General features: G+C 31.7%; 1 protein-coding gene and 1 non-coding gene across 2 annotated transcripts; one reads left to right on the forward strand and one right to left on the reverse strand.

Annotated features, from left to right (window-relative positions):
• Positions 1-8,511: 8,511 nt before the first annotated feature.
• Positions 8,512-9,399, reverse strand: LOC129286491 (uncharacterized). The gene is made up of 2 exons (XM_054922448.1): positions 9,162-9,399; positions 8,512-9,092 (listed from the first exon to the last, which is right to left on the reverse strand). Exons 1-2 carry the CDS (start codon positions 9,397-9,399, stop codon positions 8,512-8,514), a joined length of 819 nt encoding a protein of 272 aa, XP_054778423.1.
• Positions 8,984-9,090, forward strand: LOC129287370 (small nucleolar RNA R71). The gene has a single exon (XR_008587689.1). It is a non-coding gene; the product is annotated as a small nucleolar RNA R71 (small nucleolar RNA).
• Positions 9,400-26,144: the final 16,745 nt, after the last annotated feature.

The following is a 26,144-nucleotide window of genomic DNA, read 5'->3' on the forward strand; positions in this document are numbered from 1 at the left end:
GATCTTCTTTATAAGGGAGATTCTGCTAAAATTATACAAAAATATTAAAGCTTTGTTATGACAATTAGTATTAAAAGTGTTAAAATTTCCATATAACTTGATTTTTTTTAAAATGAAATGAATTTTCATTTTAAGGCTTATAAGAATGCGCGATGTAATTTGCACCTGTACTGGTCATCCTCTATTTTGGCTTTAACATCATCAACATTTATAGTGAAACAAATTAAATAATGTTACTAAGGTGAAAGCCATAATGATTCCAAGTATGAAACACTAGTACAGAGGATGAAGAAAACCCTAAATTTTTTATCAATCAATTAACTGAACCATAGTAGAAAAGTGTCTACCATGGTAAATGTTGCTCACCACAAGTGCACGGGTCTTAGCAAGTAATATAATAAAGTAAAGTATCGTTTCTCAAGGGTTTGTTCAAAAACAATGATAAAACAAAAGATTAAGTGAGTTCAATTAAATTGGGCCAAAAATAATTAGGTGAAAATGATTTTTGTAAACTAAAACACTAGAAAATAAAGAAAAATAATTGATTCACAAACTTCAAATATAAATTGGGACCTAGGATTATTTATCCTCCTTACATTTCATGACACCAAAATTACCTCCTTTCATAAATGCTTTTAATGAAAATATGTGCTAACCTAGGGTTCTAAAAATACTTGGACAAGCTCTCTCAAGTCATGAACATGTGCTTAGTTAAATTAATTGCCAAATCTTTTGTTACAATTAATAAAACTCAATTTTAAACACCAACCGTAATGTGGCTATTCAAGGCTAGCAAGTATATCTCTATCTTACTAGCAAAACCATCCATTCAACATGCAAACATCAAGTTCTTGCACAATATTACCCAAGTTTTACACTCAACCTAGCCCTCTCAAGCATCAATTAAGTGAACCCAATATCTAAATGGTGGCCAATTACTTAGAAGCATTAAGGAAAGAGTAAAATAAACACATATATATCATTAATCATAAAAAGAGAGGAGGAACATAATGTTAATCCATACAAGGGTTCCAAATAATCCTAGAATAAAGAGTTTAGCTACTCATAATCATCCACAAGCTACAAATATATAAAATAAGTGAACTCATTTCAAAATACAAAATAGGAAAGGGAAGAGAAATAGAAAAACCAAAGAAAATGAGCTCTAAATGTCTTCAAAACTCCATTCTCTTGCTTCAAGCACTTCCAATGCCCAAACCCTAACACACGCAAGTACTATATATGAGTTGTCCTATTCAAATTCCAGCATAGAATGCTCTTGAGATTGCCATGAGTGTCATGTTTCCAAATATTTTTGTTAGGGAGGCATAGTACTTGGACTACATCATCAAATGGAAATTGATTTCTGTTGTTCTTGTAAATGGTATATTGGTACTCTTCTATTGTAGAAAGGTTGTACACCTTGTGAAATGTGTCCTCAGTGATCTCTACCCATTTGCCCCTTATCTTGCATCACAATGTATCCTTATAAGCAACATAGGCATAGTAAGCTTCAACAAGCGGCTGAGAGGCATGGTTCCGTTCACGAATGAGGCTAGTGGCATGATAGATATCATGCAAATCAATTTAAAATTGTTCAGACCATCTCAAAGGAAGGGTCTTTCTTAGACTATTTTTCTCTCCTTCAAATTTTGCTCAAAATAATTTTGAATTGCAGTAGTGGCAAATTGAGTTTTATCCCATCTCGATGCCTTGGAACTTTCACTAACCTCAGTGACCTTGGCTTTTTTAGAAAGTAGGACACTTTTCTTACCCATTGCTTGCATAAATGCCCAAAACACAGCAAACTGAGACCATAAACAACAAAAACAAAAATAACCCATAAATTAGAAGCATAAGAACATAATGAATTCAATATAAAACATGCCCTTAACTTCAAATATGAGCTCTGCCATGTAACCAAACAAACAAGACTCAGGCCTAGTGGAGGCTATAATTAGGACACAAACCTAATAAAGGCTATATAATTATAAAGAACAATTTAAATTCCTAAAGTAAGGATTGTGTATCATCACAATTGCAATTTTATTGCCAGAGTAAATCACAAAAATCAACAAAAAGCAAACCTAAACAGTCAAAAATTCTCAATGAGCATCTCCATTGTGTCAGTCAAACAATAAAAATAATTAATAGGGCAAATGCAATTCATTGTCATCCAACATTCAATTTGTAGAAGAGATTTGCTTCTACCTTATAATGCCCAAGTTTGCCCCAGCAAGAATTCCAAATATATAACTCTACCCAATCTCAAAACCACTATCCAAATCAACATTACAATCAGAAATAAGGCACAAAATCACTATCAAAATGCCAATATATTCTCGCAAATTTATAGCACTATTAAATTCAGCTCCAGCAGCAAAATCAAATTAGAAATTAATACTAAAATATCTCAACCAATGAAACCACATGAACATAAAGAAGCTGGCATGATAGCATACCTTAAAGCATAAAGAGATAACAAATACAATATTATAAAGTGAGAACATGATAAGGATAGGGATGAAGAAACTTGAACAATGAGCTTTATGGCAGAAATTATGAGAGTGATTTTAGACCCAACCAAAGCATAAATCAGAGCTTTACTCAACAATTCAAGGAGATTTGGAATTCATAACAGCAAAGTGCACATAACAGCAGCTGGGCAACAACGAGATTCAAGGCACTTGAATCTTGAAAAAAAATGCACATTTTAGCTTGTGATTTACAGACAGAGCAGTCATGGGTTCAAGAAGGGAAGAGATGACGGTGAGGACCTACTTAAGAATGAAAATTGTGAATCAAGGAGCAGGCTTATGGCTACAAGCAGGACAACTATGAAGATGATGATGAACTGTAGCTAAAAGTGAGAATGAAGGAAATACCGAGAGAGATCTAGTGAGATGAGACTCATGATAGCATAAGCACCCTGGAGCTCCACGATTAGCTATGGCAGAGAGGAAGAGACAGTAGTAGGGGTAAGGACAATGGGCAGGGAGCTATGGTGAATAGTGAATATGAGAATGAACTATAGCTCTGTGATCGAATAATGGCAGAGATGAGTTGTAGCTTGAACGGAAATGGCAGATTAAAGGAGGAAATAGTGGTTGCCGAAAAAGGAGAGGGACGCCATGGACGAGATAATATGTTAGGTTAAAAAAGATAATAAAGAGGATTTGTAACTTAAGGACTCGAGAATGAAGCTTGTGGAGCTGACCACTGTACTCACCAACGACAACGATCGGATGGCGAGAAGAACAATGGTTGTTGGTGAGTAGGTCAAAACGGAGATGCTGGGTTAAAAGAGGGATGCGATGGTGAATAAATATTGAGCATTGATAGAGATGAGAAGTAGAGAATGATGAAACTAAGGATAAAATGTTACTCATATACGGTGCTCAAAATACGGTGCTGAGATTTTTTTAAACGAAAATTAATGCATTTTATTATTATTATCATAGAAGAGAGCAAAACGCAACAATATACAAAAACATATTATTAATGTTATGTATATATAATTTAAAAAAACTAAAAACAAAAAAAATAACAGGTCCAAAGAAGATGCAAGTCACAACTTTGGATTTAAGCTTGAAATGAAAGTCATGACTTTCATCTTCTTTGTGAGCCCAAAGTCATGACTTTTGTCAGAACTTTCTTGACAGTAAAATTCTGCAGCACTCTGTTTTCAAAAATCTGCTTTGTTCACCTTTTAAAATCTCTTCCAAGCACTATATTCACTCTAAAATCAATCTCTAACCATCATTTATCGACCATACATAATTTCCTTCAATTAAAATGAAATTAACCCCTAAAAAAACTATTTTTCATGGGAATCAAACCACAAAAAATTGCATTTACTTCAATAAGCTCAAAATAATTTCCAAGACAAGTTTATAAGCATAAAAACAACTTAAATAGCTTGACTTCCTTGAAATTTTCCTTTCTTTTGTGCTCTTTTGTTCTTTGGCTACATTTTTTACTTCTCCAAAGACTTATACTTCCTCATATCTCCTTATTAATCTACAAAAGAGACAAGATCACACATAACTTCACCAACACAACTAAACTATAAAGGAAAAATCAAAAGATAAAGTTTGAAACTTGGGTTGCCTCCCAAGTAGCGCTTGTTTTATAATCATTTAGCCTGACTCTTATCTTCTTCAAAAGGCATCAGATAAAGGCAAGGTGACTACTTCACAATCTACCTCACCACTCTAGTAATGCTTCAATCATTGTCTATTGACTTTAAATCTTTCTCCTTCAATGCATTCTAGCTCAACAGCACCATAAGGGAATACTTAGACCACATTGAATGGTCCCTACCATCTAGATTTGAGTTTACTAGGAAATAATCTCAATCTAGAGTTGTATAAGAGTACTTTTTGGCCTGGCTCAAATGCTTTACGTAGAATTTTCTTGTCATGCCATCTCTTTGTCTTTTGCTTGTATTGACTAGCATTCTTATAGGCATTGAACTGAAATTCATCAAGTTCATTCAATTGGAGAAGTCTCTTTTGACCCATAGCTTTAAAATCAAAGTTGAGCTTTTGGATAGCCTAATAAGCAGCATGTTCTAGCTTTATAGATAGATAACATGCTTTCTTAAAAACTAATCAGTATGGAAATATGTCGATAGGAGTTTTTAAGCTATTCGATAAGCCCACAATGCATTGTCGAGTTTGGTGGACCAATCCTTTCTTGTCACTCCTACCGTCTTCTCAAGTATCTTCTTGATTTCTCAATTAGAAATCTCGACTTACCTGTTGGTTTAAGGATGGTAAGCAAGTGCAACCTTATACTTGACACCATATTTGTTCAAGAGAGATTGAAATTAATTATTGCAAAAATGAGTACCACCAGCACTCACAATGGCTCTTGGTGCTCTAAAGTGGGTGAAAATATGCTGCTTTAAGAACTTAAGCACCACTTTAACATCATTAATGGGAAATGCCGCCACTTCAACTTATTTTGAGACATAATCTATAGCAACAAGGATATATTGATTGTTGAAAGACATGGGAAATGGTCCCATGAAATCTATGCCCCACACGTTAAACAATTTTACTTCAAGCATGTTGTTGAGTAGCATTTCATTCCTTTTAGAAATGTTACCCATCTTTTGACACCTATCACACTTTAAAACAAATTCATATACATCCTTGAATAAAGAGGGCCAATAGAAACCATTTTATAAGATTTTAGATGCTGTCTTTTGACCCCCGAAGTGGCCTCCATAGTCAGAAGAATGGCAATATCTTAGAATTTCTTGTTGTTCACACTTAGGAACACAATTTCTAATCATTTGGTCAGTAAATTAGTGAAATTGATAAGGTTCTCCCTAAAAATACAACTTAACATCATAAAGAAACTTCTTCTTTTGATGAAACTTCAAATCAAAGAGCAAGATGTGACAAACAAGATAGTTGACAATGTCTGCATACCATGGTGTTTGAATGTTGTCAACTTTAAAGAATTGCTCATCAAGAAAAGCTTTATCAATAACAATATTAAATTTAAGTTGAGCTTCAGTACTCAACCTAGAGAGATGGACCGCTACTTTATTCTCAGTACCCTTCCTATCAACAATCTCCAAGTTAAATTCTTGTAAAAGTAGTACCCATTGAATTAACCTTGCCTTAGACTCCTTCTTGCTGAATAGGTACTTCAAAGCTGAATGGTTAGTGTAAGCTGTCACCTTAGCACCTACAAGGCATGATCTGAACTTAGTAAAAGCAAACACCACTGTAAGTAGCTCTTTCTCAATCATGGTGTAGTTTTCTTGAGCATCATCAAGTGTTCTGTTAGCATAGTAGATTGGGTAAAGAACTTTATCTTTCTTTTGACTGAGCGTCGCACCCACAGTAAAGTTGCTAACATCACACATCACAATAAAAGGCAAACTCCAATCAGGAGCTATCATGATAGGTGTAGACACAAGTCTTTTCTTCAACTTTTCAAATGCTTTCAAGCATGAATCATTAAATTTAAATTCAACATCTTTTTTAAGAAGAGTGCAAAGGGGCTTGACTATTTTAGAGAAGTCTTTGATGAGGCGGTAATAAAATCCTACATGGCTAAGAAAGCTCCTTACACCCTTGACATTAGTAGGTGGAGGAAGTTGCTTAATCATAGAAATTTTGGCTTTATCAACCTCCAAGCCATTTTTAAAGACTCTATGGCCAAGAGCTATGCCTTCCTTAACCATGAAGTGACATTTTTCCCAATTTTAGACCAAGTTAGTCTCTTCACATCTTTTCAACACATTGTCCAAGTTGGTTAAGCACTCATCATAAGAATCCCCAAAAATTGTGAAGTCATCAATGAAGATTTATATAGTGTGCTCAATCATATCAGAGAAAATTGCTATCATACACCTTTAAAAAGAGGCCGGTGTATTGCAGAACCCAAAAGGCATGCACTTGAAAGTAAAAATTCCATAAGGACAAGTGAATGTCATTTTTTCTTGATCCTCTAGAGCTATGGCAATTTGGTTATAGCCCAAATACCCATCAAGGAAGCAAAAGAATTCCCTTCTAGCTAACTTGTCAAGCACTTGGTCGATAAAAGGAAGAGGAAAGTGATCTTTCCTAGAGCCGTATTTAGCTTTTAGTAATCCATGCAAACTCTCCATCCAGTAACAGTGTGGGTAGGAATTAGCTCATTATGGGTGTTAGCCAATACAGTCATGCCTCCCTTTTTTTGGAACGTATTGAACTAGGCTCACCCAAGAGCTGTCAGAGATAGGATAAATAATACCTGTATCAAGCCATTTTAAGATCTCCTTCTTCACTACTTCCTTTATAATTGGATTCAATCTTCTTTGATATTCCACAAAAGCTTTATGATTATCTTCAAGGAAAATCTTATGCATGCAAATTAAAGGGCTAATACCTTTTATGTAGGCAACAGTCCACCCAATAACTCTTTTGTGAGCTTTCAAGACTTCCACAAGTTGCTCTTCTTGTTATGCATTCAAGTCCAAGGCAATAATCACTAGCAAGGTATTGTTGGCTCCCAAATAGACATACTAAAGATGAGAAGGTAATGTCTTCAACTTAAGAGATAGTGACTCTTCAATAGAGGATTTTAAAGATGGTATATCAAGAGAAGATAAATCTAGAGATTCAAATTGGACATAGTTTCTAGAATAAACTGGTGATTGATGCATTCATGATAGCCATACTCTCTTCTCCATCTTGAGTCTTTAATTGAGCTCCTATTAATAAGGCTTCCAAAAAGTTATTAGGAATTGCCTCATTGAATTCTTCTTATGTAACTTGATCAAGCATATCAACAAAGAAGCATTGCTTAAAATCATTGGGAGACTTTATTGACTTGTGCATGTTAAAAGTGACTTGCTCATCATCCACTTGCATAGTAAGCTCACCTTTCTCAACATCAATCAAGGTTCTAGCAGTTGCCAAGAATGGTCTTCCTAAGATAATAGGAATATCATGATCTACCTCACAATCAAGGACAATGAAGTCAACCAGAAAAATAAATTTATCTACTTTCACAAGAACATCTTCAATAACACCTCGTGGATAAGTCAAGCTTCTATTCGCTAATTGTAAAGTCAGGATTGTTGGTCTAGCTTTACCCAACTCCAATTTATTGAAAATAGAAAGAGGCACCAAGATTGATACTAGTACCAAGATCACATAATGCCTTACTCAAAAATTTATTTCCAATATGACATGGAATTAAGAAGCTACCAAAATCCTTCATCTTTTGAGGTAGTTGCTTAATGATATCTGTACAACTCTTGGTTAGAGTAGCCGTCTCAAACTCATTGAACCTTCTCTTTTTAGAGAGCACATCTTTCATGAACTTAGCATACTTGGGCATTTTCTCTAAGGCTTCCACAAAAGGAATGTTGATATGCAATTACTTGAACATATCAAGAAACTTTTTGAATTGGCCCTCTTCTTGTTGCTTCTTAAGCCTTTGAGGAAAAGGTGGTGGAGGCACATATTTTGGCTTGGCCTCTTGTTGCTTTTTCTCATTACCAACTTTTTTAGCTTTATCATCGCTCTTTTTCTCTTCTTGATTCTTTTTTGAGTTGTCACACTCTTCAACCATAATTTTTTCATTAATCACTTCATCATCAACAACCACCTTAGTAGCACTACTACTCACACTACTTGCACTTGGCATAAGAACTCTAGGTAATTGCATCCTACTTCTCAAAATGATTGCTTTACACTTCTCCTTACCATCCTTTCTAGGATTTGGAATGGTGTCACTAGGGAGGTTGCTTCTTGACATAGCATTCATTTGTGAAGCCAATTGCCCTATTTGCACTTTGAGATTCTTAATTGCGGTTTCATGAAGAGAAAGAGTTGCCTTAATTTCAACTCTTGCAGACTCTTGATTACTCAAGATTTGTGATAACATCTTTTCTATTTTAGACTCCTCTTCTTTAACCAACATTGGCTTTAGTAGAGCTTGAAAACCCAGAGGGTGAATTGGATTGACATTAGAGGAAGAAGGTAGATTTAAAGAATTCCCTTAACTCCATGAAAAGTTAGGAGGATTCCTCCATCTTGAGTTGTATGTTTGAGAGTAAGGGTTGTTGTGAGGATTTTGAAACTTGCCCATGTAATTGACAGATTCAATGGTCATGTAGAGAGGACGTTGATCGAGCATGTGAACATCATTATATTGATTGCACATAGTTGGAATGGCTTGGACAGCATGCACATTATGAGAATTTTCCTTTTGCATTTGAGATCCTAACACATCAAAATGCTTGTTCATTGTATTCAAGATGGCTACAATTTGGGAAGAAGAATCATCTTTAGTACTAATCACCATTGATGTATTCCTTCTATCTATGTTTTGAGTGTTGTTTGCAGACAATTGATCTAAGAGGCAAAAAACTTCATTAACAGGCACATTTTGATATCCCCTATTTGTGATAGAATCAACTATGGCCTTAGAAGATGGATTATAGAAAATCCGAATCACTACCCATTTATACACCCTATGATTAGGGCATTTCTTCATTAATATCTTGTATCTCTCCCAAGCTGCATAGAGATGCTCATCTGGATATTGCTTAAAGCTAAGAAATTCATCTCTTACTTCCACTGTTTTATCATTAGAGAAGAATCAAGCTCTAAACTTGTTCTCAAGATCCTCTCATGAATCGATAGAACCTTTAAGAAGATTTTTGAACCATTCTTTAGCCTTATCTTGTATAGAAATTGGAAACAATCGTAAGCGCAAGACATCTTTAGGCACCCCATTTTGTTTGAAAGAATCATATACTTCCATAAAAGACATCAAATGCTTGTTAGTATCTTCATTGAATAGACCATGCAACACCCCATTCATTTGAAGCATTATGATCATGGCGAGCTTGATCTCAAAAGTATGTACTTGAAACTCCGGCATTCGAATACAAGATTGAGTAACCCTCAAATTTCAATTAGCAAAGTCATTGACTGAGGCATTGTCATACTAGTCTTTTGCCATGTTTTCAAGTTGAGTTTCAAGAGTTCTTTCAAAATTTAGAGATTCAGCTTCTTTAAAGATTGTTAATCCTTCAAATATAACTTCCAATCCTTCTAGGCCTATGGCTTGCATGTGCCAAATAGGTACCTAAAGAAGAAAACAACTAAAGAAGTATCAAACTAAAACAAAAACACTAAACAAAGACAAAATAAAAATCTAGAACTAAAATCTACAAAGCTCAATCGAAATCTACTATCATTAGTCTAAGGTTGATCAAAATATTTTCAAAACCAAATCCCCGACAACGATGCCAAAAACTTGTTGCTCACCGCAAGTGCATGGGTTATAGCAAGTAATATAATGAAAGTAAAGTATTATTCCCTTGAGGATTTGTTCAAAATAAATAATCAAACAAAAGACTAAGTGAGTTCAATTAAGTTAGGCCAAAAATAATTAGGTGAAAATGATTTTTGCAAACTAAAACACTAGAAAATAAAGAAAAGTAATTGATTCACAAACTTCAAACACAAATTAGGACCTAGGATTATTTATCGCCCTTAATTCATGACACCAAAATTACTTCCTCTCATAAATGCTTTTAATAAGAATAAGTGCTAACCTAGGGTTCTAAAAATACTTGGACAAGCTCTCTCAAGTCATGAACATGTGCTTAGTTAAATTAATTACCCAATCTCTTATTACGATTAATAAAACTCAATTTTAAACACCAACCCTAATGTGGCTATGCAAGGCTAGCAAGTATATCTCTATCTTACTAGCAAAATCATCCATTCAACATGCAAACATCAAATTCTTGCAGAATATTACCCAAGTTCTACACTCAACCTAGCCCTCTCAAGCATCAATTAAGTGAATTCAACATCTAAATGGTGGCCAATCACTTAAAAGCATTAAGGAAAGAGTAAAATAAGCACATATATATCATTAATCACAAAAAGAGAGGAGGAACATAATGTTAATCCATACAAGGGTTTCAAATAATCCTAGAACAAAAAGTTTAGCTACTCATAATCATCCACAAGCTACAAATATACAAAATAAGTAAACCCATTTCAAAATACAAGATAGGAAAAGGAAGAGGAATAGAAAAACCAAAGAAAAGAAGCTCTAAATATCTACAAAACTCCATTCCCTTGCTTCAAGCAGTTCTAATGCCCAAACCCTAACACACCCAAGCTCCAAATGTGTCTAAAAGTCTAAAGAATGCCTTCTGGGTCACGAATGAAAGTCACAACTTTGACAGTTTTGCACTGTTTTTGCAGCTAATGAAAATTATTCATTTTATGCTTGATTTCTTCATCCAAAAGCCTTCCAAAAACATCCATAAAGCTCCAAAAATGTTTCTAATCAAAACTCCAACCAAAATAAAATGAAATTAGGCCAAAAATAACAAATCAAAGCCAAGAATACAAACTCAAAATAAAATGCACATTTTTTTAATTTGGGCGATAAAAACATATACAATTGAGCCAAAATGGATTAGAATTTAAGAAAAATGTGATGAAATAACATAAAATTCTAAAAGTTAATAGTAAACAAAATTTAACTAATCATATATATATATATATATATATTTGTCTACCATAGTAAACCAAAGTTAACTAATCATATATATATTTGAAACAATTATGTAACTTAAAACACTATCATGGTAGGAAATGATAAAACATAGTTTTATAAAATATTTCACCTTTTAAAATAACTATCATGGTAGAAAAGATAAAACTAGATAAATAAGTATTATTATGGAAAGTAGAATTTAAATTCCTTAAATTGTTATTTCTAAAATTTAGGGATCCCAAGCAATTAAAAACAAAATAAGTGTGAAAGGCTCAAAAGATCCCTTTTAAAATTGAGAATATGATGAACACAATAGAATAGAAAAAATAGAAATAGTTTTGCATTTTAAAATTTTATAACCACCTATCAACCATTTCAAATAACACAAAATAATTTTTGATATAACTAATACATATCTACAACTATAGTTGGGTTACAGCCACCCAACATATTTTATATTAATAAATCTAATATAAAAATATTTAATAATTAGCTTAAGGTTGCACAATATAACATCTTAGATAAATTTTTACCTCCTACATGTCATTAGGCTAAAATCACATTTCAAATCTTATGCTCCAAAAAAGTGCAAACCATAGACCAACAACTAAAATAAATAACTTAATCAATTTTCAGAATAAGTCAATTATTTGGCTCCATAATCATGCCATTTTAAACCATCCAAAATGAACTAGATATCAAAGTTATAGTCATCCAAAGTATATTAAAAGCAAAAATAGTTTGAAGGATATGATTATATTATTACATTCCTACAATGGTCAATAAACAAAAAGCTCTAACATTAACAATATAACATATTAAAAATCATAATTTAAAAATACTCAAAAGAGACAGTGAATTTATACCACTTAGCTTCAAGGACTCCTCCGTGCACCTGTATACCTAAGCTATAATTATAAATTTAGAATAATTAATAAGATAAATTTACTGTATTTTTTTAATTTGTAGGAGAAAGATAATAAGAGATGTTATTGGTTTAGTGAAACCCATCTTGGTTCTTGCTTATGAGGTTTGGTGATCAAATCCCAGTGGTGTCTAAAGAGATATTTTATTGTGGTTGTCTAATTAATCAAATTACCATTTTGTCCCGAAAATAATAATAATAAATATAATCATAATAATAGAGACAGAGACAATAGGAATGGGGAGCACGCATCAGATTCTTTTCCTTTTCTCTACCTGTCTTCAGCTTCGAATGTTCCAGAGCAAGGTGAGCGTGCGAGAGAGAGAAAGAGAGCTTCAGACCATAGCCTCCGTCTTCGTCGCCATCGCCGGTTCTGGGATTGATGCTGTGACTCATCTTCACGTGTCATCTTCAACATTCTTCCTTTTTTGAATAAGAGCACCAGCGCTGATTTTGGGTTCTCCTAGCTGTGCGATTGTGGGCATTTAGATCTTCTTTTCCTTTCCCTCCATCGTTATCCGTCTACCGCTGCAAGAAGTTCTGACAATGTCACAGTCAGTCTTCTCCTCTATTCTATGCTTGCTAAAAACTTGTGCTGTTGTGGAGGTCAATCTTCTCCCCTCTCCCCCGTTCATCATGATCTCTATTCTCTCCTTCCCTTCTCTATGATTGATTGATGATTTGAGGTATAGAAACTTCAAGCTTCTTCCCATTTGTGGTTCGGGGTGTGCGTGTGTATGTTCTGTGAGTTAGCTGATGGTTCTTCTTTTTCCTTTTCTGTTACTGTGAGTCTTGGATAGGATTAATAAACTGATTCCAGCTAAAATTTTTAATGTTAAGAGCTATATAATAATAGATAAATTGGAATTTTCTATCAATTAAGGCTGATTTTTATGTTGAAGAAATGAAATTTAGTAAACTAGACTTATTCAAATACAGAAATTAGAGTTAATTGTCTATTGAATTAATGGGTTTAATATATATATATATATATATATATGTTTAGTGTTAGAGGATTTTTGGGAAATAGTAATGGGATAGGAAGAAGCTTGGTCTAAGTGTTATGCTAAATAGAAGATGTTTAATAAAATGTATGAAAAAAAGAGAGGAGATTTTGGATTTAAGGTAGCAAAATATTTGTGATAATTATCTCATCAATGATTAAACAATCATGGAAGGCAATTGTCTTTGATAATGAAAGTTAAAGTAGGATTTAGAAACTTTTGGAAGAAATACTTGAGTTGGTAATTTAAAAACCAAATCACTATTTATATCCATTTTTGAAATATCTTTGGGATGTTTGATGATATGTCTATTAGAAAAAGTTTTGTTTGCTGATGAGTTTTCTTAAATTTCATTAACTCTTAACTTTTATAAAGATATACTCGACTTGAATGCTAATTATTCATGGATTTAACTTAAGTTTTGGTAAAGAATTTTGATTATGAAACTATTGTGAGTTTCACTTGAGTATTGCAAACAAATTGGATGATTATGGAGGTGATGTGTAACTAGTTGGACATTTGATGCAATGTTTGAGAAATATTAGTGTTAAGATTTATCTATTCCACTCCTTTGAACTAATTTGGACAGTAGACTTTGCGTTGTAATGTGTGACATGTATACATAATAGTGTTGAAGGGATTAGTTTATCTAGAGTATAAGTTAGATTGATTTAGGACTCAATATCTATGGTGTCATTATTGAAAGGGAGCTTAATAAACTTGGGCAATGATCACTAAATTTGTATTATTATTATTATTGAATAAGGGATTTGGAGAAAGAAAATCTCAATTAAAGCCAAAAGAAAGAGTTGATTGAAATCTTAAGAAATGAATTCAAGTACTTGGGCACATTATAGGTAAGTGGATAGCGTCCCAATTGATTTTTTCAATCAATATTTCCTTTACTAAAATATTACATTTTTCTACGCATCATTTTAATAGCAATAATGCAATTATTGAATATTTGTTGATTAAAATTACTTTATTTTGAGAAATTAGCTTTACCAAATTTGAAACGTTATTTGATTAATTAAAACAAGTTTGGACTTTGATTATGAGATTTTTATTCTGTCAAATATTGGATTGATACAGAGAATGAGTTATGCGAATTCGACTTTGAAAATGAAAATTTCATTCATTATTGATGATTTTCTTGCATATTTGAAATTAAATTTTAAAGGGACTTATTACCAAAAATTGGATGCTAACGACAGTTTTGTTAGCCCTTGATGCGCCATGGTTAATGACTAGTTAGTTTGATATTCGTGAACTCTGTTCTCACGTTTGTTATTTGTAGGTTTAACACCTGCATTTGATTTTATAGCTTTAAGCTGTGTTTGGTTAGCATTACCCTTGTGGACTATGTGTTCACGTTTGTTTCGTGGCTTCGGCTGCATTTGATTACTTACCTTTATGGACTGTATGTTCATATTTGTCTTCGTAGTATAAGTCGTGTTTGGTTATTTATCCTCATGAACTATGTGTCCACATTTGTTAATTGTTCTGATAAGTCCCTCTAATTATAATTTGGTTATTTGGTGATTTTATATCCTATTGGTTTTATTTAGTGATTTATTTATAAGTATTTATTTCATTTATATGCTTTCTTGAAATCAAGTGATAATAACATTTTCTATAAGAGCTCAATAGTTTAATATTTTATTTAAAATTTTATACAGCCATTTTATTCTGAAGTTTATAAAATTTTTTTAGGAATTATTGCTTTTTTAACTTGCATAATTATTTCAAACTTTCCTTTTGATTCATGTTAAATTATTTCTTGTTCAGATGTTATTCACTGAAAAATTATTTTTGACCTCAGATACCTTAGTTGACGCTGATCCTCCTACCTAACCTTGAGGTGGAAAATTTATTGAGATCCCTCCTTTTGATGTAATTACAAACACTTCTATATTTTATTTTGAAAAGTATGATTAGATGCTCCACGTAGCCAATAGCTAGATTTCTATTTTAATATATGTTGTCTGCTGACTGGAAGGAGTTGAGCTCTTGATTGACACTATATTTTATGTAAAATATTATATTATAAAATTTTTGGGAGATCCTATTTATAGGAAGGTTCTGCAGCTATTTCTATAAAAATATTAAAACTTTTATTATAATAATGATTATTAAGTATGTTATAATTTTTAGTGCAAATTCAACTATGTTTTAAAATGAAAGGATTTCTCAATTTAGGGCTTAAGGGATATGTGAAATGATTCACATCTCATGCCGGTCACCTTTTATTTTGAGGGTGTGACAGCGCTACTCTTGGATCCTCTCTTAAAAATTATGAACTATATAATAAGAATTAAAAGTCCTAGTAACCAATGTCAATTTATGATAATGTATACAAACAATTAAATGTCTACTTGCTAAGTGGGGGAACAACAATCATATAATTCCAATAAAAATATAAGAGATATTATAATGCATGACAAATAATCATTATTATCTTCCTCCATTAACTTCGAGCTGTAGAACTCACTTAGTGCTAAATTACCTAACTAAAGATAGATTAGCTCGAGCCCTTACAAGCCACCTAATAGGCCTCCCATAAGGGCGTACCATATGGCGCAAAAATATAATAACAAATCTTCCAACATCCCCCACAAAAGTCAAGCAATTAAATATCAACAATGCACAAATGTACAATATCATAACCTTCACAATTTTCTCATTTCCAACATGACAATATAACATCTCACTTGGCAAAACATTTCAAAATACATAATTTCAATTTTACAATTTCTCAATAAAATATCCACATAATTTCTCAACAAACATCTCAACATGTTTTTCCAAATAATCACATAAATAGTAGAAGGCAACATTAATAAAAAAATAAAGCAAAATTACCTCATAACTTTTTTAATAAATTATTTCTTATAATTTCTTTTCTATCATAACCTTCACAAATAATATCATCTATACATAATATATTATTTATAAATATTAATTTCAATTATCGAAACTAATAAAATAACTCTAATAATAGCATTAGAGAGTATAATATAATTTCTAATCTCATTCTTAATACAAGTTTAGATTTATTACCCACAAGTAAAATTTTTAACTCCTCTTTTAATTGTCAATGAACACGAATAAGCTAAAATCAACCTTTAAACCATTTTCTATTGTCAAAATTTTTATTTTTATTTCATAAATTCGCACCTAAAAATGCTTAAAAATTACAAACTTAGTCTCAAGTCTAAAATCATTATTCTATAACCATAATAATCTATTTCTCATCCTAAATAATCATCTAAACATCAACAAATCCACTTATAGTTTTAAATTTAATAAAAATCTATCCATAGGAGTTTAAGGTTTAACTCATAAGTCTCAATTTCAAATCCTATTAACAAATTTATACTTTAGAATATTTATTATACTATTAACAACCTTAACAACTACATTTTTTTTATCATAAATTCATCCCTATTTCAAACCCTAAATTTTTCATCATCACCAAATCAGAAACTAAAGAGAATGGATGGTTAAAATTTTTTTTTTACAACACTTATATAGTCTTAAAAAAGCTTAAAATCATACCTAAAAATATCCTATTTAAATGGAAATCCGCCCCCCTTCTATATTTTTTTAATTTATATATATATATATATATCATTTATCAATCTCTCTCTCTCTCTTTTATATTTCTTTTTTCTTCTTTCCTACTGCTCCTTCTTACTTACCTCTAAATATTCTATAAAATTATTATTAACCTAAATTAACTATAAAATTTAATTTGGGATGTTACATATTGATGAGGTAAGAAGCTTTGATCTCTCACTTCCTTTGTTGCATGCATATGATTATGGGTTGATATTGTGAATTTTTCCTCCATTTTTTTGCTAACTATGAGGAATGTAAAGTTGGAAATTTCATTTTTCTTTGAGTTTTAAAATTTATATATGCTAAAGGATTTAAATTGGAGAGCTGGATTATTTCAATTATTGATATTAGAAAATGAAATGAAATTTGAAGAAAATGAAGTTTAGTATTAGTTAAAGGATTCATGTCCATAAGGTGTTCATTAAAATGCCCATTATGAAAGTTTTACATGATTTTGCATTTTTCTGAAATTTTATTGGTTCTTGTGAGATGTATGTTAGTGTGGGTGCTATAGATTTATGAACTAACTTAAGGTTGCAAAGGAAATTTGATCATGAAATTAGCTTGTAAGTAGTGAATTCTTGAGAGTGGATTGTTGTTGATAAATTTGTGATAAAAGGTTTAAATGAGCTTTTGAGCAGATTGGGAAATTAGCTATTCCATAAAGAAACTTTCATGTATATCTTGGTTCCAAAATTTTAAATTTGTGCACACGTGCGCCCATACTAATGGTTGAAGAGAGTTTTCAAACATTGTTAGAAGTTAATTAAGATCTTAATATATTCTATACATAAGGAGTTGGGAAGAAGAGAAAATTGATTAATGTGGTAAGAGGAGAACCTTATACTTTGAGAACACTTCAAGTAAGTGAATAGCATCCTAATAACTTGATAGTAAATTCATATTCATATAATATATATATATATATATATATCTATTATTGTGGTTTATCCTGTCATTGTCTATTATATATGAAAATTCTTAATTTACATTAAATCTTGTGAAAATAATTTGAATTATTTTTTCAAATGAATGTTCACAAGTATCATTATGTCAATATTGATTGATTTTATGGGCTAAAGAATGATTATTCATTGTGGTTCATGCATGGGAGAGCATATATGATACTATTTTACGTTGGTTATGAAGAGATGAGATAAAATGTTAATTTTATAAATCCATGCATGTTTGATTTGAATTATGGGATTCAATTAGAATGTTGGTTGGCAATAACAATTCTATTAGCCCTTGGCGTATCATGATTAAATCCTAGTTAGCTTGGTATTCGTGAGTATCGCACCCATGCTTATTATTCATGAGCTTAATACTCACGCTTATTATTTATAGGTTTCATGCCTGTGCTTGTCTCATGACTTCTAATTGTGCTTGATCATTTCATGGCCTTAAGTCGCACTAGTTTTTACTTACCTTTGTGAATTGTGTGTCAATGCTTATTAGTTATTTTCTCTAGTGGATTTTGTGTTTATGCTTGTTAATCATTTTGATTAAGTCCTGCCAAAGAAAAATATTGTAAGCTAGCAATATGCATTACATTTTGATTCTAGAAACATACTACCAACCTATTTAACAATTGACTGTCATATATTGGATGTCCAAGCATGCTAAACCCACCATAATCCTAGCAAATTTCTTTAAAATTAATAAAAACAACAACTTACAATATTCACAAAAAAAATGGTTGAACACAATAGAAAAATTATGCAAGCACTTGAATTCACATTTGACCCTTGCAAAATGTGATGCAATTTTACTTATGGAGTGTTGGCCTTGATTCCAAAGAGAGCACAATGCATTTTAATGTTTTTTTATCCCATTTGATGAACTCAAACATAGAATTATTTTCAGATGAGTTATGATCTCTACATTGGCTTTTTCAAAAAAATTCAATCATTCCAACTTTTTCATAACTTACAAGCCTCCTAGAACCACTCCAACTTTATACCTTATATCAATCCATTCTACATATAACTTAAATTTTAGCAAAAGAAATTACCAACACTTAAACTACAATTAACATATAACACGTGAAATAGTAAGTAATAAACATGCCATTCATTCATCTTTCATGTTCTTCAAAAGAATATTAAACCCCTTCCATAAAATTATACTAATTTATGCAAATATAATGAACATTACTTCAAATAGAAAATGATTTTACACTCCTACAAAAGTGCATTTAAGAACTAGAAGAATTCTACAACAACAATAACAAGAAGAACCCCATACATTAATGATTAACCTAACTAAAGTAACCACCAACTGTTAAGAGACTATGCGATACTACATTATCCTTTTGTTTAAGAGTTTATTTTGTTAAATTGTCTCTAGAACAAGAGATAAGAGGGCAATTGGTTGCTTGATCTTCTAGGGCCATACTCTTGACTTACATGTACCAAGTGATTGAATATTTATGGATTTACATTAATTAATAAGCCTAGACAGGTTAGTCTTTATGATCTTGTATGGATCATGATAGGTAAACCACACTAGTGAGCCCAATGAGCAGATGCCCAACTTATAACCCTGTAGCCGTCAGTTATTTTCTATCTCTCAAGGATAATGTAAAATTAAATAATTAATTAATTTATCAAAATAGTTACTGATCTAGTCGATATAAGTCAATCGATCATTAACCAAAATAGATGAGACTTTTTCACTATCTCCATTATCTTTAAACTCTCTACCAACTACGAGAGTCTAATAGATTGTGAGTCTGTCTACACTCAAGGTAATTGAGGATTCATAACTTACAATCATATATTCTTCAAGTACACACATTATTTGACTTAATCTTATTGAGTTGTATGAATTGAGATACTAACATTAACACATGGTATCAGAGCCTAGTTTTGAAGATTAATTTGTATATCTTAATTCAACATGCTTATGCATATAATGATGAATTAATAGAAATTCTTTTCAACTTTGCATGCTTGTATTTTATTAACATGCTCATATATACAACATGTTGTTCCTTCTTAGGAGCTTGTTATAATTAAACATAAAATTTGGTTTAACTATTATTGTGTTGATTGTTTGGTTCAAATATGGAATTTTTTTATGTGGCCTTTTATTTTATCTAATATGTCCAATGCTTGAAATTGTTTATGAGAGGCATGTGAATTTGTTACTTATGAACTTCTCCTTTCTCCTTTTTTGTTGTTGTTGTCGGCTTCAATGTCATTGGATCTTGTCGTGAGTCTCTACCACTAGAAAAACTTACTCACCGTGAAGGAGCCTAGGTTCTTTACTGTCATGTTGCTGGAGAATCGTTGTTGTATGTATCATCATGAAGAGGATATTACAATGCTAATACTTGTGTTAACTTCAACACCAATTGTGCTCACAACATTATTTTGAATTATACAATTTTGAAGGACAATTTCCTATATATTGAAATCCTATCAAGCCTATTCACATTTTAAGAAATTAATGTCTGTGCTAATTTCTTCAGAATTAGTTTCAAATTTATTTTGATTGCTCGTGTTGAATGATACTGAAGTGTATTTGTTTATGAATCTTGAATTGATCTTCACTAAAGGGAACTATCCATCTTTTTGGTCTAATTATAATATTTCCCTTTGATTTCAACCTTGAATTCATTTGCATTCAATTCGTTTTCAATACTATATTGCTTATTGATTGAAGGTTCTTATTGTGCTCATTGAACTTTTCCTATTTGCTTATTTAAGGGCAGCTTCAATGAATAAGCTTGCTGTAATTTTCTTCACTTGTTTTGGTCTTATGAAAGGTAGTATAGTTTAGATATACATTCATTTATTTTGACCAAAGAAGGGAAGGTAGTTATGTCATGAATTCATGTAAAAGCTTCTTGCTTTTTTTGCCCACTTTTTATGTCCTTTTCAATGGTTTTAGTTTTATAGAAGATGGAAATAATATCAAATAATTATAGGGTATGTGTTTTTTTCCTTTTTGTGTCAAGAAGTCCAAAGTCCAAGTTGCTATCAACTTCTCTTTTTGGCCTATTTGACACAACCTCTACCTGATACTTAAATATATAAATGACATCTCTTGTTCCTTTTTTGATAAATATATCAATGATATATACTATTAGTACATCAATGATATATATACCTATATTAAAGACATACCATTGTGAAGTGTATTTTTTCATTGCTTTTATATTTGATTCATCAATGATTGTACTTAAATATATTAACACTTTTGTAATATATCAGGGGCAACAACTTTAAAGGCCATTCATAGGAAAGACAAAGAGGTAATAGAGAACAAAAGTCAAGACTAAAGAAGCACAAGAGAATATATAGTCCATAGGGAACTCTAGAATCCTCACTAGAGAATTTTGCATGGCAGCAAGATTGAAGTTGTTGAAATAATAAACCAAAAACTAAACGAGGAGCAGCTTGAAACATTCAAAGAAAGATGTCTAGGACACCTATTAGACATAAAAATGCATGCTTTTCTAGGGCGATTAGTGCATTGGTTGGTTTGAAGTCAATGCCCTGGCGAAAGGGATGACAAGTGGTACTTTTTTATTGGAGGAAAAGTGCTAACTTTTGGATTAAAGGAGTTTGCAATCATTACTGGCCTAAATTGTAATCCTTTATCTACTATGGACTTTAGTGAAAAAGCCATCTCAGCCTTCATAGACAAATTCTTTCAAGTTAAGAACATGTTGCTTAAAAGAAAGGACGTCTTCTTTGTCTTCAGAGGCAATATCCCAAACAATGATACTGATTTTGTTAAGTTAGCAAAACTTAATTGTTTGGAGAACATGCTCTTGTCAAAGCAAGATCATAATGCCATTAATCACAAGTTTTACAAGTTTCTTGAAGATGATAACTTGTTTGAAAAATATCCATGGGGAAGGGTGTACTACAACATGACTGTGGAATCCTTTAAGGATGTAATTAATAAATTTAATGTCAATTATTGGATTGGAGGATTTCCATATGCCATTGTTGCTTAGGCGTATGAAATGATACCAGCATTGAAAAAGCATAAGTATATTGAAAAAGTAGGAGATGCACTCTTAAGGATATTGAACTGGACAACGAATGATTATTATGAGTGGTCACAACTTGAAAGAACATGATCAATGCAAAGAATGTAAGTATATTCATAATTTTATATTTAACTTATATTTAAGTATGTTCAATGCAAAGAATGCAAAAACATGATCATGTCTACTGTTCTAAATCATTTAATATTTAGTGGTTTCTGTAACTATATGTCAATTATATACAGATGGGTGCAATTGATATGCATTATTGGAAAATGAAAAATGTAGAGTTCATGATCTTGTATAACAGTGGTATATATTGGTATATCAGTGGTATATACTTGTATATTAGTGATATATGATTTTTTATATCTAATATATATTGGTAAATTGCTAGCTATTACTTGCATTTAACATTAATTAGCAATTGTAACTCATCATGTATCATTTTATTTTGGATATTACAGTTGAAAATAGAAGAGCTGATCATCACAAATCAAGAATGGGAAAAGGATTATATGCACATTTTTATAGGAGAGAAGAGCACGACTCAAGCTGCAGTAGAAAGAAATATTGTGCCACCTCTAAGTGTTGAAGATACTGACAATGATGACCCAAAAACATGCATACGAGGCTCACTTTCTAGATCAAAAAGTGAGAGAATATACAAAAAGCTTGAGATAATTGAGAAACGACAGTTATAGATTGAAGAAAGACAAATTGAGATCGCAAAAAGTCAAATAGAGATACGATTAATGATGGAAAAAATTGTTTGACATGCTTGTCAAATAACAAGAAGTAGGGACAAAGAGTGTTAATAATGTTGATGATATCTTCCACTCTATCAATGTTGAGGTTGTCATGAGTGAGGATAATCTTCATGAAAAAGAGGAAAACAACCAAGTGAGTTAACATTCACTTTGTTTTCTATAATTGGATGTTATAATTTAACCTATATTAAATTGTTACTTGTTTTAATTTTTTTCATATTGCATTTCACTTGATTAGGGACTGATGTCAATAATGCCTTCAAATGTTGAGAGGGTTAACAAGCAAGAAGGTTGCCACCCTAATCAATCAACAAATACTAATGAGAAATTGGAGGAAAAGAAGCAGGTACAAATTACACTTCATACAGAAAACCGAATCAGATTATCATTTGTTGACGATGTGATTCATATTCATTGTTGAAGATTTTACAAAAAAAAGTACATCATAGTAATGTACATCAATGCTGTACTGTTAGATATGAATGATATATTTAGTCATATGTTAATTGTTATAGTTCATGGGGCTGAATATGAATGACATACCTTACAAACAATTGTTTCAGTATACTTTTATAATATACATTTACTATTGACTCTTTGTTCTTTGTTTTTTTAGGATGACAAAATGGTTGAACCTCCAAAGGACCAACAAAAAAGGGTAAGAATCAAGAAAATTGTTAATAGGATGAAAGTTGAAAGGCTTAAGAGGTCAAAAAAAACACCTGCTACACTACAAAATTATGGATCAACAAATGAGGGTAAAGCTCAAGAAAAGGACCAAAAAGAGGATAATCAATATGATGGTCCTAGTTATGAGTTACTAACTCAATCAATTGTAGAAAAGTTGAAGGACTAATGAAGTTGATGCACCTTTAGCCTTTTGTATTTCGGTTAATTTTAGTCTTTTGTTTCCTTTAATAGATTTAGAAGTAGATGATCAATATGAATTGTGCTCTTAATCACTTATATACTTCTGTTTATTGTTGATATATATCTACTTGAACTGACTAAAGAAAACATACTTTTAATATCGAGGTGATAAAATATGAATCTTTTATGGTTACTTCTATACTGATCATTTTTTTGTTTCCTCCGTTGGGTGTTTTAAGTTGCATATTGTATAAAAAGCACAATTTTTATGCAAATTATTTGGATCAAGATTTACTTACAAATTAGGAAAATTACTTCTCTTGGATGGTTGTGATATATATAAGGTCACAAGTAAGGCAAATGGATATTGTTTTGAGACTTAAATCTCTTGTCTACATAGTTGGATTGTATAATTCTTCTGCAATATGAAGGATATATATTTTAAAATATTTGCTTAATATTGTCACAATTGTAATTCATATACTTGATCTAAAATTGAGAAGTTCATATACTTGATGTGAAATTATGGCTATATATCTACAAAAAAAATCACTATTCATCAGCAATGTGCTATGACAAGAAACATATAAATAACAAAAAAAAATCCAAATTCAGTAAGTTTCACTTATGGAAAGATTGAAATAAATCTGAAATGTCCAAAAAATATTTAAATTTGACTAGTAGATCTAACTATGGTCTTTTGTTTCTTTGGGATGCTAAATCTAATAGGTATATGGTTCTTGCAAATAGCTCTGTTATGTCTAAACTGTCCACAACGACTACACCTAACAGTTCTCTTAAACTCACCAACTGATGGAATTTGTATCTTCTTAGGCCTACCGGCACCTCTTCTTATCTCTGGTGGCATCAGATTGTTTTTAAGCACTTCACTAGAAATTTCCTAATCACATTGATTGCCCAATGAATGAATTATTGCCCCACATGTGCAACCATATGAATACTTTGTATAGTACCTAGAAACAAAAGTATATGCATAAAGTCATTGCTTGCTAATCACTGCATAAACACGAGAACAAGGAATCTCTTCAAAATCCCACTTCCTGCAACTACAACTTCTAGTCTCCAAGTAAACAATAAAACTAGATTTGCCATGTACTACAGTGAATTCATTTACATCATTTGGTTGACCCTACTATAAAAATGCAATATAATATAACAATGATAAGTTTCAAAGTCGATATATCAATGATATTCAATAGTATATTAATGAAGATATGTTCAGTTGTAAAAACATTACCTCTATGTGTCTACCAAGCTTTATTTGCTCAGACAACTATTTTTCAGCCCATGGTGTTAAATGAGAAGATATAAAATTAGCATGCATCCTTTGTGTATAAAACCAATCCTAGAGCTTATTCCTAATAAACTCAATCAATGGTATAATTAGTAGGTCCCTTGCATTATCTAGAGTAGAGTTCATGCTTTCTGATATATTAGAAGTCATAATATCATACCGTCTCCTCATAGAATAACAATGTGACCCCTTTTCATAACCTACATCTAGAAGGTAATCACGAATGCCAGGTGCCACTTGATCTAATTTCTTCATCTCATGTTCAAAATCAAAAAACTTATATACCCTAGCACAATGATTGAAGATACCAGCAACTGAAGGGTGTTTGAACTTTGTTCTTATATTACCCAACAAATGTTGTACACAAATATAATGGGTAGCATCAGAAAATACATTAAACACAGCCTTTGGGATACTACTTTTCCTGTCTGAAACAAAGACTAGGTCTTGATGATAACATAATACACTCTTCAACTTATACAAAAACTATTCTCAAGAAGCATCATTTTCTAAGTCAACAATTGCAAATGCTAATGGAAAGATTGAATTGTTTCTATCCATAATACATGCAATTAAAAGAGTCCCCGTATATTTGTTCCTTAAAAAAGTTCCGTCAATGGATATAATTGGCCGACAATGGCTCCATCACTTAATAGAAGCAGCAAATTATACAAAGAAATACTTAAAACAACCATTACCACCATCTTCAATAGCAGTAACAGTACTTGTATCATATTATTAATAATCAGACAACAAAGTAGGATACAAAACATAATTATTGTCTAAATAACAAAATATATCTAATTCAGTTACTGTCTGAATATATCATTAATAAATGAATGTATATCAATGATAAATACGTAATAGGATTCGTGTGACTCAAAGCATAGCACAAGGAAGGTAATTGGGCATGAGAGTCCTTCGGACAAACTTAAATTGCTTCCAAAAAAAGTTCCTTTGCTCTCCATGACTTGTAATAACTAACACCAACTCCAAATTCCTTACGCATGTGCTTAATTATTAATTTCGGATCATTACATTCTCCATTAATGACTTTTTGCTTCACACATTCACTAATGATAAGGCTTGTTGCTTGCCTATGGTCACCATGCACGACGTCAACAATGCAAGTATGGTTCTTTACATACCGTCTAATGATCCAAACCTGAGTGGAAGCAATTGTTGAGGCCTATACATTCCACTTACAACCATCAACACTACAAGCAATAACAAGCCTTTCACCATTTGATTTAAGAGTTTTGTATTCAAAATTCCTCTTCATAGCTAATAGTTGCAGAACTTTTTGGACTTCTAATTTGCTAAAGAATGCATCTCTCTCCTTAATATCATCCATTTGCAAAAGTTCATCGGGTCCGCTACAATTCTTGTTGTTGGTAAATGTAGAAGACCATGAAGTTAAGGAATTATCTCCTTCATGGCAAGGTTCAAACACTTCTTGTATGGAAAAAGGTCCATTGGAAATAGAGACAATCAATGGGAAGTTAAAGAGATTATAATTTCTCAGTGAATTAAAATACCATATCAAATCATTATCATTCTTCACCTTTAAAATACTATATGTTGAAGTTCCAAT

This window comes from Prosopis cineraria, unplaced genomic scaffold (genome assembly GCF_029017545.1).
Source record: "Prosopis cineraria cultivar Desert tree isolate PC_DT_omini unplaced genomic scaffold, ASM2901754v1 PC11, whole genome shotgun sequence".
NCBI lineage: Eukaryota > Viridiplantae > Streptophyta > Magnoliopsida > Fabales > Fabaceae > Prosopis > Prosopis cineraria.